General features: G+C 41.4%; 1 protein-coding gene across 1 annotated transcript; it reads left to right on the plus strand.

Annotated features, from left to right (window-relative positions):
• Positions 1-1,927: 1,927 nt before the first annotated feature.
• Positions 1,928-16,136, plus strand: LOC306715630 (fibronectin type III domain-containing protein 4-like; the record flags this gene model as incomplete). The annotated part of the gene is made up of 7 exons (XM_079186060.1): positions 1,928-2,015; positions 8,545-8,660; positions 12,021-12,122; positions 13,346-13,448; positions 13,948-14,037; positions 14,470-14,636; positions 16,095-16,136. The coding sequence occupies 7 exons, from the start codon at positions 1,928-1,930 to the stop codon at positions 16,134-16,136; spliced, it is 708 nt and encodes a 235-aa protein (XP_079042186.1).
• Between the last annotated feature and the right edge of the window lie 218 nt (positions 16,137-16,354).

Raw genomic sequence — 16,354 nt, forward strand, 5'->3', positions numbered from 1 at the left:
GAGAACCAGCACAGGACGGGGGTCCTGGGGAGTCATTCATTGAAACATTATTGTCCGATCATCTAAGATCTATAAACATGTCCCTCACCATTCATTTTGATAGTGATACTCATGGATGTGGTTGTGTACGGTCCAATTTCTGTCAGAATCACATGCATGAGTGTTTCCAGGTCCTGGGGGTCCTGGGGAGTCATTCATTGAAACATTATTGTCCGATCATCTAAGATCTATTAACATGTCCCTCACCATTCATTTTGATAGTGATACTCATGGATGTGGTTGTGTACGGTCCAATTTCTGTCAGAATCACATGCATGAGTGTTTCCAGGTCCACACCTCATTCATAGAAGGTACTTAATCAGTTACTGGACTGCCCAATGATTGAGATAAATGTTATATATATATATATATATATATATATATATGAAAATAGATTAGGTAGATGTCCCCATATGCCTGTCCATTTCCTGAAGCCACTTTCTAAGTAATTATAATAATGTGCATGCTAGTCAGTATGTGTTTTGGAGGAAAACAATGAAATATTTGCAAAAACATACATTTCTCTGTTGCCGTTTCACCATAAGTGGCCCTTGGTGTTCCTGAGTATACAGGTGATGGGGCCGTCCACCGCATGGAGCTGCACTGTAACCCAGTTAACAAAAAGGTCGTCAGCAAATGAAATGCATGATTATAATATTAGAGCTGCAACTAATACTTATTTTCATTGTTTTGTCTTGACAAGATATGTTTATCGTTTATGTACATTTTAAGCGTTCTTTGTATATAAAAAGTGCTATGTATAGCACAGTGGTTCTAAATATAGGGGTCAAGCTCCTTTTAAAGGCTCACAAGATAAATCTGAGGGGTCGTGAGATGATTAAAGTTCCTTTTTGGGACTTTTCAACACACAATATTCTTTATGCTTACCACGCACCAGCATGGTAAAGGTACTTTGTCTGCATGAGGAAGGAGTCTTTGTCTCTTTGACGATGTAAAAGGAGAAGAGGAGATAATCCATCAGATAATGAAAAATATTTCCATCTTGAGTATTTTAATTCTCAGTAGCCTATTTGAGTTAATGTAACACTGATGGATTAATACGGCATGTCAAATGTAATTTGATTACATAATCAACAGATGAAATCCGCACCACCATCCTCCCTCCTCCTCTTCCTCTTCCTCCCTCCTCAGTGTAGTGACAGGATTTGTAACGTCAGTCTCGTGCGTGCCTGCTGTGTTTAAGTGTTTGAGGATGTGTGTGTGTGTTGACTGAAGGAGTTGCCACCGAAGCTCCTGCGGACAGACATTGTCTGATCCTCCAGGCTTCACATAATCTGTCAGATTGAACCGGAGCTGGATGAGACGGACCACCGTGGCGCTCCTGCGTCTCCCGCCTATAAATATCACCCTATATTTATTTATTTAAATCCTCAAACGAAGATTTCTTCTGGCTTCGCTTACAATGACAGCCGATCTGCCGGAGCGCTGTCCGCGGTGCTAAAACACCCGCGACTTTCCACCTGCCGCGGAGAAAAGCGGATTTGACGCAAAACCGAGCCCGCTATATGCATGCAGAGAAAGGCTCGAACTACCTGTTAGCTTCTCCGGGCTGCGGGATTATGCTGCCTGTGCTGCGCGAGGGGGACTGAGCGGCGGCGTCGCGTTTCCATTCATCATATTTGACTTCGCAGCTGCATACCACTGACCTACTTTGTGCAAGTTGTGAATAAAACCGACGCAGAAGAGAGGAAGCAGTGCGGGCGCTGGGGATGAAGATGGTGTGGGAACAGTGGTGACCCTGTGGGGAAACTTCCAGTAAGACGCAGGAGAGTTAAAGGAGGAGAAGGGAAGAGGATAAGGGAAGAGGAGAAGGCGTGCAGAAGAGCCAGAGGTGCGCGCGTGTGTGTGCGCGAGGACAGAGAAGGTTATGACCGCGTCACTTCACCTGGACCTCGGGCTGCTGCTGCAGCTGCTGCTGCTGACCTGCTGGCAAACACCAGGGCTGGTCGGAGCCAGTGAGTCTCTGTTCACTCTTTTACATTTTCAACTTCTCATCTTCAGTGTCAGTGTGGCTTTAAAGTGAAGTCCAGACACAACGTGTCCAGGTGCAATCATCTGTCTGAACTGAGATACTGAGGGGATTTTGTATCAGGATCAGACACGTGTTTCAAATGTGCAAAAATACATTAGAAAAATACATTTACCTCATCAATCTAGCAAACCAGACAATTGTCTACTAACATATTTGCTGAAATGCATCATAGATTTGTTTTTGTTTGTCTCTCCAACCATCTCTCATAAAAGAACAAATATTCGTGAGAAAGTGAAATGATCATTTCCCTGAAATATTGACAGAAATATCATTTTCAAAAACCATAACTATGCTTTAACAATGCAATGTAACAATAAAATGGACGTTAAACTAATATGAATCATCTCAATGTTTAGACATTTTGTTTTCGTGGTTTTCCTCCTGCTTATGGATGCTGTTTTCAAGATGAAGACATTTTCATAAAATCATAAATAATACAGCCATGCAAATACATTTTACTCGGGTACAAAAGTGACAAACTTGATGCACAGCTTTACATTGTGTTGTGGGGGGTGGGGGGGGGGGGGGGGGGGGTGTACTGTTTTCATGCCGTATATTTCAACAAGGACAGCTGTTGTAAAACTGTCAAAAACCTTAATTAAATGTGTAGCAGGAGATTGGCTCCCTGGCCTGTTTTAATTAGGAGGAATGCACTTAAATCATCACTCCTGTGATACAAGGTTTTATGATAAGCAGCCTTTGGCAAACGAAACCAAATCAACCAGCTTCTGTTTGGCTGATCACCAAGAGGTGGCTAATTTGCTTTGACGAGGCTCTGTATTGATTCAGCCAATGAAGTGGGCCTTTATATTTCCCCACATGGCATAAATATCTCATGTTAACTCGGCATCCTGCTGCTCTCTGCCTCAGCTTTAATGGGGATTTTCATTCATGAAAAACAACTGGAGTGGAAAAGCTTTGTCTTGTTTGGTACATAAATCAGTAGAAAATCTTATGAAAGGCAGGACGAACAGATTTATGAGCACGGTATTTCTACCTGCCATCATTTCTGATTTTAAAAGCTCTTTATTGGCTCGGAAACATTGTTTTTTCAACAATAACTTGCGGTCATATTCAGCCTCAGCAAGCAGATCTGTTTGCCTCTCACTGCAGGACAACACTGAAACTCAACTTTTCTTAATTCTTAATAATAATGGTATTTACTGCATGTTGGAAACTATAATGAATGAGTAGCATTAGTGTCTATGATATGATGTTTGCTGTGCTGGTATTGCAAACTACATTTTGACAGTGTGAAGGATTTGGGAAGTTGTACTTTTGAGTTGCACTTGAACATGTGGATGTTCATCTGAGAGTCCTGAATCATTGTTCACTCTGAAAACAGTAGTTGACATTGAGGGCCATTCGGTTGAGTTGTCATTGGAGTTTAGATGTAAAAACTCAAAAAACTTTTAGTTTAAACTTTTAGGCCAACATGGATGAGAAATACTGACACAATTACAATTCTGTGATACTCTCAGAATAGTTTCATGACTTTTCTCTGTTACGTCTCACTGCTCCGAGATGAAAACTGAGACAAGAGCTGTAAGTTTTCAGAACAAAAGTTCTCCAATGTTTTTTGGAAAAGAAGCTGAAAGACGGTAGCTGAACATTCGTGGCACGTCGGGGAGCACAGGAGGTCTTTATTGAAAAGAAGCAGGGCAAAGAGCTTCTTTATTCACGTATGGAGGGCTGCCTTTCTGCTCCGCTCTGCTTCACATCACTGCTCTCATTGTTGATTGTCCTTATTCTTATTGTCTGTTGACTCTGATCGTCCCTGCAAACCTGACGATTGCAATGATCCCTGTGTCTCCTTTTAGGGGGTTTCTTCCTGAGTTGCAGCATCGCTTTGATGAGTTCTTGCAGGACGTGACTAAACTTAACCGGCAGAGAGAAAAGTTAAATTCTCAATTGCTGACATCTGGGTCCAAGTCCAAAATGTGTTTGCATAATGTGGTCATTAACTTTCACTTGACTTGCGGAAAATGAAACAAGAATTAAAAATGTATATACCAGTATCACAGTCATGGAAGGATTACTGAGTGGGCCAAAGAGCCAGAACCTCAGTTTAAAAGGACTCTATACATTTCTTCTTAGTGAGTCAATGAAATGAGAGACAAAAAGACCACAAAAAAAAACTTTCTCTGTGTCTCCGGGTCTTTATAGGAGGGATCGTTTAACATGTTAGCCCAGGCACCCATTGTCTCAAGGTTAGGGGCCCATGTTCATACTGTATCTTAATCAGCATGTACATGTTGTTACTGTATCTATAGCATCCACCCATCCCAGAGAAGGTAGGAAGCCATTAGCCATATTGGACTGTCTGAGTTCCTCCGCAAACTGTTACTTGGCTGTGATTTACGGTCTGAGTCCTACGTCAGAGGCTCTCCTCCAGGACACACGATGTAAACAACGCTGTCTCCAGGCTTGTTGTTGTTTTTGTCGCTGGTGGAGACGCTGTCATTGTTGTGTTGCTAGGAGCTGCAGGGAAACAGAGTTGGATTTGACAAGAAAATGTATGTTTGGTGGAAGCTTTTGTCGGTCTCATCGTAGAATTATTGAATAGAGCATTGTGTGGAAAGATCAAACAGAATGTGTGTAGGTGTGCATGTGTTTGAAAAAAAGATAAGCCACATTTTTTTAGGAAATATGGAGTTCTCGGTTAAACTTCAGCTCCAATTTATTAGTAAAACCCCTGTGTAGACTACAGATGATGCAAAAACTGTTGTTTGGTGGAATAAAACCAAAATGGACTTTTAATGGAAATATTGACAAAATCGTTTATTCATTCATACTAAAATGATTTGATAAAATAAATCCTCATGCTTGTATGGGTTATTTTAATGAGTTATATAGGAGTAAATATCTCTATTGGTTTAATTTGTGGATTTGGTTTATGATGATATTATACAGCATATTGTATAATTAAATTTGAGAGGAGAATCACAAATGTTGGCTAAAGATAGAACAATCATAGACTGGAAACGTGGCTAAATGCGTCCTGAAATGTTTAAAAATGAATGAATGGGCATGAAAAAATAATTTGAACAAACCAGCTGAAAACATGAAGGACAAACAAGGACAAGAGAGGAATGTGTGTGTGTGTGTGTGTGTGTGTGTGTGAGTGTGTGTGTGTGTGTGTGTGTGTGTGTGTGTTCGTGTGTGTGCTCTTACATCCATCTGAACCGCTGTATTTCACCATTTAATCAATATCCATATTCTCCTCCTCCCTGTTTCCGTCCACCCTCTCTCCATCTCTTACCACTCCCTCCATCATTGATCTTTTATCCTCCCTCTCCGTCCATCCATTTCACTTTGCCCTTCGTCTGTCTTTTCTCTCAAAAACCAAAAGATTGAAAATTCACCCGCCATCTCTTGGTATCTGCCCAAGATAATTGCTCCCTCTTCATCCCTTTTTTTCCCCTCTTTGACTCAGTCATATTCCTGTTATCTTTCATCCTCCTCTTCCTCTCTCATCTCCATCTCTTTCCCTCTGTCTTCCTGACTCCACCTAAGCCTCCCCTCTCATCTCCTCTCCTGGTGTGTATAGTGTAATTGCAGAAGTCTATTGACTGTGTGCAGCCCTGGCAGATGAAAGCGTTTGGGATTTAGCAGCCGTAACGTGATGGGAGTAGGAGGGGGATCTTAGCTGTCATAGGCAGAGACAAGGGAACATGGTTTTGAATGTGTGTGTAGGTGGAGGATGGGATTATTTATTCTATATACACTTGTTTTTTATGTCAACATGTCCTCTATTCTCTCCGTAAAGGAACAATCCTCCTAAAAAGAACCTCTCCGTCACACACCTTCGGGATGGACTGGAACACCGACTGTGAGCCAGACGTAGGTTGAATCCGGACAGAATGTAGGCTGCATTACATTAGAGGGTGAGACCATTTTTCACTCATTAAAGGGGGTTTCCTCACCTGAATCGAGGGTCTTAGGACAGAGGGTGTTTGTTTTAAAGCCTCTTGAGGCAAATTTGTGATTTGTAATATAATTGACCTGAAATTAAATCCAGTAAATCCAGTTTGAGTGACAGACCCGAGAATCAGTCATGTCCAAACAGTGCACAGCATTTTTAAATGATGTGCAAGGATTTTACAACTCTGAATAGATCTAATGATCCAATATCGTTGATGCAAAGCAAAAACATTGATATGAACATTGAATATTTGGGTGTTGTTCACATACTTTTGGCCAAATAGGGCAGCGTTAAATTTCAGAAAAGAATTCAGAAATGGAGAAATTGAGCTCCGAGCGTCAGGTTTCAGGGCAGTTCCACGGAATCAAGGAGCCTCTTTCTGCAGCAGACATTCAGTGATTATACAGAGAGGAATTTATCAGCACAGTGGCCAATTTCTATGCTCACAGCCTCAGGAAATAGACCAACATGCATTGCAGCCACATGACACATTGGGTAGTCAACAATGTTGCTTTTTCTCAACTCACCAAAATAAAAGCCTCCCACTTTCTTTCACTCCACCTTCACATGCTGAGTGCAACAGGTTCATAAGCCTTCCTCTGTGCTGTCAAAAGGGGTTTCTGGGAAATGTAGGAAATCACAGACAGATGAAAAGAACTCGATGCTCTCTATCACAGCGTATTGATTATTTGGCACGGCAGTATCAGAGGAACTATGTTGATTGATGGCTGGAGCATTGTTGGCCGGCGTGTCCTGCAGGGAGCAGAGGAAGGCTGGCATGCACAAGGAGCTTTGGTTAGCTTGTTAGCCTGAGATGAGCTTGACATTCACGGTCATACTCCACAGAGCCCGGATTCAGGACTTCATCAACTCCATGAGCCTGAAACCATGGCAACAACAAGTGTGTTCCAGCCGAGTGCATCACTTTTTACATGCGGAGCGTGTTTCTGTATTTGCTTGGTTTTTTTGCAGCTATGTGTCTTAATTTGAGCTCTCATTGCCGTGTAGTTTTGTGTTTCTATTTTAACACAAAACCTGAAGAGAATTCAGATTTCCATTGGGCTGTAATACGTCATAATGCAAAGTCCTTTTTTTAGCCTTGATGCCCTAATTGGCTGCTGTGCCGGCTCTTTTCCCTTCTGATGGTGCGTTGTTTTTACAACACACACACATGCAAACACACAAACACACACTCTTCCAGTGGTGGCATGTTAATTGCTTTCTGCAGCCAGAGAAATGGATGAGGAATATGCTTTTCATGTCCTGCACTAAAAGCAGAAGAAGTTGGAGTAGATGAAATGAGGTGATCAATAGCTTCTGACTCGCAGTAAATATCCAGTTATTGATTCCATTAGATTTTTTATCATAAGGACGGATGCCTGCTGATCACTTTCCTCCTCATTTCTGTCTTTCTCTCTGGTTTTATGACTCATCTGTCTTCTGGTTCATTTGTTTGTCTTTGTTGCTTCGTTCCAGTCTCGTTTTTTCTTTTTCTTTTATATCTTTTATCAATTTCCTTCTTATCTTGTTACATTATTTTCTTGCTGTCTTTATTTCACATTTGGTCTTTTTATTTGTATGCCCTTTTTGTCCACCTCTATTGCTTCTTCTATCTTTCAAACTGTTTCTTTCTCTGTTTTGTGGAAGACAGTTATGTCTTCAATCCATATCTATAACCTTTCATTCTTCTTTTTTGACTCCCCTTCTTTGCCATCTGTTCTTCCTTCTTAATTACCAACTGTTTCCCCATGAACAACTAAATAAAAGTAATAGTGGATTATTGTTTAATATTTATTTACCTTCTCTCTTCCTTCCTCTCAGCGAAGGTCACAACGTTTACTGATGATTTAAATCTCTCAACGAACACTTCAGGTTTCCCGTCAGTTCTAACTAGCCTCCAGAGGACCATTAACATGAGCCTTCAGGTTGGGAAGTACAGTGTGTGTGTGTGTGTGCGTGTGTGTGTGTGTGTTTCTCATCTTTTGCACATGATCATACATTTGCATCGCAGCCATTTAATGGACACTTTAATCCACAGTGACGTAGGGGATGGGACAGTCAACCTCACAAGCATCTCGCTCAAGGACACTTGGACAGGCGGCTGATGGGAACATGACGGAGTATCAGTGTGGCTGTTTGTTCATGTGTCCAGGGCGTCCTGCTGGAGAGCAGGACGCTGTAAGGACAGGGGGACGTCTCTATGTTCGCCAGGAAACACCAGCCTAAATCTTTTGTAGATTGTTAGTTTGACATTTTGGGGAGATTTGAACTTAATTTGCAGTTGCAACATCTGGTTGAAGCCTGAAACCAGAATGGAGGGGGCTGTTATAGCTGCAGATTTGTCCATATGGGTATAATGTTGACGTGTTTTCGGCCATGTGGTGTCTTTCCATGAACTGCAGTAGAGTTTTCTTTGCTGCAGCAGGACACAAATTATCTGGAAACTCAATGTGTAAACTCTAAAGGTGCTTCTGACCGTCCTTAATAAGTAATATCTTTGTGTTTGTGTGTGTGTGTGTGTTCACAGCGGTGCCAGCAGCCCCGGTGAACGTGTCGGTGACTCAGCTGAGGGCACACTCGGCCATGGTGACCTGGAACGTCCCTCAGGGGGACACTGTGATCGGATACTCCATCTCACAGCAGGTACAGTGAAGTTGTAGCATCGCTCTGTGTGTGTGTGTGTGTGTGTGTGTGTGTGAGAACATTTACTATCTGTGATAATGAGCTCACAGTTGGATTTGTTTTAATTACTTTAATCCTCAAAAAGCTTGGAAAATATTTAGTTAATCTGTCTCTAGTCTCTTCTGGTTGACGGCCAATTAAATTTGCAGGGAAACAGATTGAAGCGATACAATTTCTGAATTGAACACCCAGAAAACTTGGATCGCTGCCATGCTCAGGGTTAGAAAACAGCTTTCTTGAAGTTGAATTATGTATTGTTTTGAGGAATGGGCTTTTTAAAATGCTGCGTCATTGATGAAGCCAGAACCTTTGAGCCGTCTCCTTTAATAGCGTCTAAGGAATACATTCATTAAGCCTTTTAATGTCGAGGCCGGCTGCAGGTTGACGTCGGTACTTTTTGTAGTGAAGATAAAAAAACAAATCTCCTGATTACAAACATTTCCAGCCAAAAGAAGAACTGGAACTTTCTAATTATCCAGTTAGCAAGAAAGACTATTTCAACTGTCTAAAGTGGAGCGTAGCATCGATGCTTTAGATTGTGTCTGAACTGTGAGATTCCTGGAGACACTTCCTGTAGCGGGAACTACAGAGGCGGAGGCTGAGTGCTTTGCCAGCTGTTTTTATGTCACTGTGATAGCATTGCAACCTTGCAAGATGCGTTCACAAAACTGAAGGTTGAGTTTAAAGATGGGCGTGGTCCCATTTTTCTATTTTTTACACTCGTTGCACAAACACAGTCCCCCGGCAGCTGCAGAGGCTGCAGCACCCTCTTTATACTGCGGTTAAAGTACATCTGGTTGGGAAACACATCCTTCTGCTCATACATCACCACATTTTGTCCGGCTCCTGACACCCCGGCTGCTAACTCAGCTCGGTTCATTCCAATCAGTTTGTACCACCCACACATTGGCAGAAGGAGAGTCAGACATGAGCTCAGCTCTGAGTGGGAGTCGTCTCCATTAGTGGAAATGATTTGGCCAGGACTCGTCTCACAGGAGGAACATCCACGGTGGCGACGATGCCAAACAGCTTTTTTAAGCCGGCTCACGTCTAACTCAGAATCCATCAACCTCGTGGCAGTTGCAAGAAACCAGGATGGGGATGTAAAACATCTCCTGCCATAACCTCAAAAAGCTCATATAAAATCCTCACTCAAATATGAATAGGGGAGGTGATGGAGCAGGTATCCATGCAGGATGTTAGTCATCAGAAGTGGCTCTTAGTGAGGGTGAAGATGTATTAAAGGGCTGAAAATATTAGATGCAGTTATATAAAAGGCGGCTGTCAATCATGCATATCTTCAGGATTCTGCTTTTAAGGTGTAGAAACCAAACAGCACTGATCTCGTGTCAGTCTGCAGGATTGGTTTGGACTCACATATACCGGCTCGCTGCAGGAGATTATTTCATACACACTTTCTTTCAGTAACAAGCTGAGCCTTCTGTTTGTGAAGGAGAGCAGGACGAGTGAACCCGCTCAGACAAAGAGCTGCTTCACTCATCTGAAGTTGTTCCAACTCCCAGAAGCTCCGGCTGCTGAGATTCACACGTTACGCAACAGCGCTTTCTCACACACACACACACACACACACGGAGAGGAAGTAATCCAATTTGAGAGAGTGTATTTAAGATGCACAATAATCCTGTTTCTGAAGCATAAATCCCAAACTATCCCAAGGTTAATTGATGATTACTGTGTAGGTGGACGTTGATTAAACAAATCCATGCTGTGTCTACAGATAATGTCTGCTGTCAACAGGCGATGTGTTTCTAAACCGGCTACAAGAACAAAACTGTCAGCCTGTGACAGAGACAAGTGGTTTGTTTATCTGATGCAGACATACATTAAGCTGCCGACTTCTTTCTTCACCTAAAAATAGCTTTGTCACCAAACGTTGTCTTGAACTGTACATTTCAGGGCTCACAGAAGACACATTTTACTATCTTTTAAAAATGACCCGGGGAATGTTAAAGAAGCAGGTTGGGTTGGCAGAAGGGCAAAAGAATGTGCATTAATAAATAAAAATACACTTAGAGGAATACATCTTAGAGCAGCAGGAAGGATGTCTTTTAAGCTCCTCTCAGGAGATATGCAGGCTGCCCTCACATCGCTCTACCTGTAGGATGTAAACACTTAACTACTGTTACTCATTAGAATTAGAATTCAGCCAGAGATAATGCAGTAAAGCCCAGTATCGCGTCTACTAAAAGTAAAGTAAACATGGTAGATTTAGCACACTAATAACACAACATTTGTACAGCATTCACTTCTGACACAGATTTAATGCCAGCTGCTTCAGCTGCATTTATTTCAATTTGGAGGATTTGTGGTCTTTATTTTAAAATTAGAGAATCTTGCAGCTGAGTTACTGGTATTAATCAACATAAAGATATACTGTACTACTGTAATACTATTAAAGCTGCCTCTGTGACCCGGCAGCAGGACACACCCCTCTGACGGTCTGGAGAGACTCGAGCGTCCTGCCAGCCGTCTTATTTATTGATTCCTCCTCAGCTTTTACTAAATTGTGTCTCATTCTGAACTAGACTTTATCACCCACCGCTGGCTGGATCGTATAGACTTTTATCCAGAGGAATAAAACAGTTAGATAGATGGTGGCCTCTCTCCTCTCTCATAGTGTCGTTTTTCATTACAATCCACTGTCTGCTACCTGCCCAGCAACAAATGCAAAACTAGAGACTACAGCTGGTGAACACAGAGGAGCATTTAGCAGCTTGAGAGACAGATATTTCCCTAAATGAATGATAATGTTGCTCCATAACTGCTGGATGTGTAAAAAAGCAACTGTTTGTCTCCCCTACTTAAAATGTGATATGTGGATTTTAATTAATCCGTCTCAGAGTACGGCACAGTGTCCAAAAGAACAATGCTTTTTTACCAGAGTAATATTGCAAGCTTTTAGCCCAAATCATTCAAAGTTATCCTGAATATTTAAGAGATTTATCGCTGTAATTCCCCAGGTTAAATCAGTATATCCATGCACAAGAGAAAGGTGATGGTTGCACATGAATTCTGTCCTAAATACTTATTTGTTTGCACCAGCAGAGTATCTCTATCTGTACATGTATTCTGTTTCTTCCAAATGATGATTGGTGGTGTTACATAGCCTGCAGACCTAATTCCTCCCAGTGGGACAATAACAGTTTGAGCTGAATTTATACGAGTGAAGCGACGCGACTCGTTACAGCTGGTGGATTTAATTTGCATTCATGGCGTCTGCCTCGAAATGGGGAAATAATGATGTTAAATTAGGCACAGCAGTGCAGTGGCTTTTTATTACATGTCCTTCATCTGCTCCAGAGGCAGGACGGCCTGATGCAGCGCTCCATCCGAGAGGTGAACACGTCCAGCCACTGGTGTGTGCTCTGGGATTTGGACGAGGACACACACTACAGCGTCCAGGTGAGGCGCACACACACACACACACACACACACACACACATACACTTAAGAAAGCTGATAAATACCTGATTTAATAATGTCTACATAATAATACATAGTCTACATAAAAGTTGACATTATTAAACAGTCGTGAGCTTCTCAATACCCAATAAACAACCAATAAAGCCTTCAGATTAGCAGTTATAAATGTCATAAATCACATTCAGAATTTTAATAGGATTTTTCATGTTGAGACTGAAAGAACAGTCAAAAAGTAGTGATAGTCTATCAGGATGAAATCACATCATAACGTCATGAAAACTGTGCAAACTGTGAGGAAGACTCGGTTAAAAGCTCTGGAAAAAGCTGATAAATAGTTTTGAGTTCTGTTCATGACTCCCCTGTGTGTTTAATTAACAGAATGTTTTCTTTATAGAGCTCATGGTTTCTTGAATCAAAGGCCAGCACAAACTACAGCTACCCTCTAAAGGAAGAGTATCTAAAGTGACTCCATTATCATGACTCTGTTAAACTTTTTAGAATCCATTAGAGCTTAACAGACAGATACACATTGTCCTTCAGCTGGAGGACTCAGTTGAATGTGCTCGCCAGCAGGCGGATGTCCTTTAGAAGAGTCAGTGAGCAATGCACTGATGAGAGGACGGTAGAATAAGAGAATGTCTCAATGGAGTTTGGTGAAGGATTTGGTCATTTTGGGGCGGTTTGCAGAGCTCAAGCTTCCAATTGGAGAAGTTTTTTTGGGGGATATTTTCATAATAATTCAGGGACTTTTGTATCAAGCTGCACTGTATCTGCTAGAAGAATCCTAATGTTCCGTTTGAATGAAAAACACCTCATCGAACTTTATTTCTTGCGAGTTGCTTCATGTTTGGGTGGATTATCACTTTCCCCGCTTTGCTGAAAATGTTCCCAAAATGAGTATTTAGCTGAAATCTTTATTCCCTCTTTTATCTTCCAAGCTTTCAGTCTGCTTCTACATTTACAGTGTTGCTCGTCCTCCACTGATCATTCATGATCCCGGCCAAAAACCAAAGCACCATTTGCTCGCTAAATATACCCTCGCAAGCCAGTTTCTTGTCATCGTTACATAATCCTCAGCTAATGTCAGCTGGGAATGTACCCAGTGTTCAGCTGTATAGAAGTCCAACTACGCTTCCTGAAACATATGAGCAGTGCTTCATGTTTCCACCTAAAGAAACTGGATCTTTCTTTGGGGGGTTTAGGTGCAGTCTGTTGGGCCGCAGGATGATAGCCAGCCCAGCCGTGCCGTCCACTTCAGGACTCTGGAGAGGAGTGATCATTATCCAGCCGGAGTCCTGGACCACAGTTAATAAACACACACACACACACACACACACACACACATCTATATACATACACATATATTTTATGTTTGAACTTGTTTCTTTTTCAAAACAGATTTCCTGACACCGTGACTCATGGTGTCAGGAAACAGGGGAAGCGGTTAGCCTTTCTGCAATATTTTTCTATTTGTTGCATTTTTATTTGCACCACTTCCAACATGATAGGCTTTTTATTTACTGTCATTTTGTATTATGTATGTTTTTGTTATTATTTAGTAGCTAATTTAATTATGTATGTATAAGCGTATTTCGTATTTATTTAATTTTTGTATGTTTCCATACTTTATAATTATATCCATGCACACTACAATTACTAGCATTAATACTTTCTATACAGAGACAATGTTTTGTTCTATATTTCATGTCAACAATGGGAAAGACTTGTAACTTTATACTTGTGTCTTTTTTTGTATGCTCATTAACAAAGAAAAATAGATAAAGTTGTCTTTATTTGTCCTCAGATGAGCCGGCGATGGAAGGTTTGGGCATGACTCCTCACTTACAGACGGGAGAGCTGCTCATCATCACCACTGTGCTGCTGCTGTGGGCAGGTCCGCCTGGATGTGTGTGTGTGTGTGTGTGTGTGTGTGTGTGTGTGTGTGTGTGTGTGTGTGTGTGTGTGTGTTTATCAGGGGTGGAGGAAGTTATTATTATTATTAATTTAAAAAATCCTCTGTGACTGTTCTACTACTATATGTTCTGTCATTAGATTATTATGGCTCATGCATTCGTGCAAAAGCAGGATTTTATTGTTGTAGTTGGTTGAAGTGCAGCTCATTTTGAACTATTAACTGTTTTAATAATGGATCAATGTGCTGAATATTTTCTAAATGAATCAATTGATTGTTTGGTTTCTGAATATTCTGAAATGCTGCTTACAAAGTCATATAAATATGTCAGCTTGTGTATAGACACAGTCAGGATGTATACTGACTGTTAATTTCTTTGTGTTGTTTTTACGTCTTCTTCATCTTCCTCCCCAGCCGTCATCGCCCTCTTCTGCCGACAGTATGACATCATCAAAGACAACGACACCAACAGCTGCAAAGAGAAAGCCAAGAGGCCACTGGTGCGAGCCCCTCCTCCCTACTACAGCACTTCAGCCGGCAGCTCACCCATCTGCCACAACGGAGCCGTGCGCAGCAGCAGGGTGACTGATTTCTTCTCCCTGAACATCATTAACAAACCTTCTTCTCCATCGCCTCCATTTTGTTGCAGCACCGCTCTATAATGCACGATCAGGAGTATTTCCTCTCTGAAGAGCCTTTGTAGTTCCATCAGAGATCTCCTAGCAACCAGAGCTGCTGCCATCACGGCTAAATATAAAACCAGCAGACAGGGAACAGAGAGCGCTTGTTGGGTTGTTGCTGTGGATCTAATCAGTGACATGCTCGGTCAAAGTGAGCCGTCTGATGAGCTACATGTGTTTCCAAATAGAGAAGAGTCAGACCAGTCAGTCAGCTGGAGCCAATCACTCAGTTCTCTTGAGATGAAAAAGGGTCATTTTCAAAAAGCAATGAACATCCGAATGCATTTTATAAAACTTATACAAGATCTGCTACAAGGGCTGATCAATCACATTGAAGGTACAGGGTCTTTATTCTACATGCATCGCTTGTGGATGTCTAAATTAGAAATGTAGTAATTTTGCATTGCTTTTGGTGGCGGTCTTTCAGTGACAGAGTGAAAATGGACCCATACTGTATGTTGTAAAACTTAAAGCGTGGTTTAATAACCAAATATAACCTTGATGAGAGTTTGTTAAGCAGCTACTTAAACGATGAATCGTTTACTGCTGACGAACTGTCTCTTCATCCTCATAAATTACTCCTCTAATCACTTCAGCTCTAATGGAATGAGCTGCATTTGAGACAAGAGATTATTAACCGTTTAATGTCTTCATCTTTCCCCTTAAGTAGCTCTAAGATAGGAAAAAATCATCTTTTTCCACTCTGTCATAAGTCTTTATAAATTCTATATATTTGTACATCATTGTCACCCAAATTCGACCTGATGTATTTGGAATCTTTGAAAACTTTGGCATCTGTGCTTGAATTTTGAACAAAGTTCTGTAAGTTTGAATAAAGCTTATGATGACGTAACAAGGTTAAAGATTAAACTGGACAGTGATTAATTACATAAATTGGGTATAAAATGCAATTAATGTTTAAACTGTGTGGTGAGGATGCATGTTAATGAAGAACGATGTCAGATTTTGAGGAAAAATCCATTAAAAAGTTGTTGTTTTGGCACAAGAACAAGAACAAAACAAGATGTGCCAAACATGATTCATTTTAAGTCTGGGTGCCCTGATAACAAGGAGTGCCTCATCATCCTCCCCAAAGTAAGAATTATATCTTATTTTTCCAGCCAAAACCTGAATACAATCAAGTGAGAACTTCAAGTGAGCCGGTGTGAAAGGTCAAGCTTGCACAGGTCATCGATTAGCTCATAAATCTTTAACAGACGTCGTATATAATGTGCATGAGGTCACGTGGCGCTGCATGTGAATAAGGCCCACACACTTCCTTCCTGAGGTTTATGAGTCATGTTCATATATGTGACCCTCTCTGTTCATGACTCATGTACTCCTCTCTCTCTCTTTTAGCTCCACAGAGCCTCCTCCTCCATCAGCATCATTAGAGTCTGAGTTTGGCTGTGAGACTCGGCAGCATCTTGCTGTACAGCGCAGGACGGGCGGAGTCAGTGGTGTGCGACTTTTGCCTGAGGAACTTCAGTGGGATTATCGTGACAGATGGAGAATTTATAGACTTAGACTGAGAGTCTTAATTATTGTAAAATATGGGGAAAGTAAGAAGCACTCCATGCTAATGAAACTGTGGAGTAAATGGATGACTACTGCTCTCT

Source organism: Pholis gunnellus (assembly GCF_910591455.1).
Source record: "Pholis gunnellus genome assembly, chromosome: 24".
Classification (NCBI taxonomy): domain Eukaryota; kingdom Metazoa; phylum Chordata; class Actinopteri; order Perciformes; family Pholidae; genus Pholis; species Pholis gunnellus.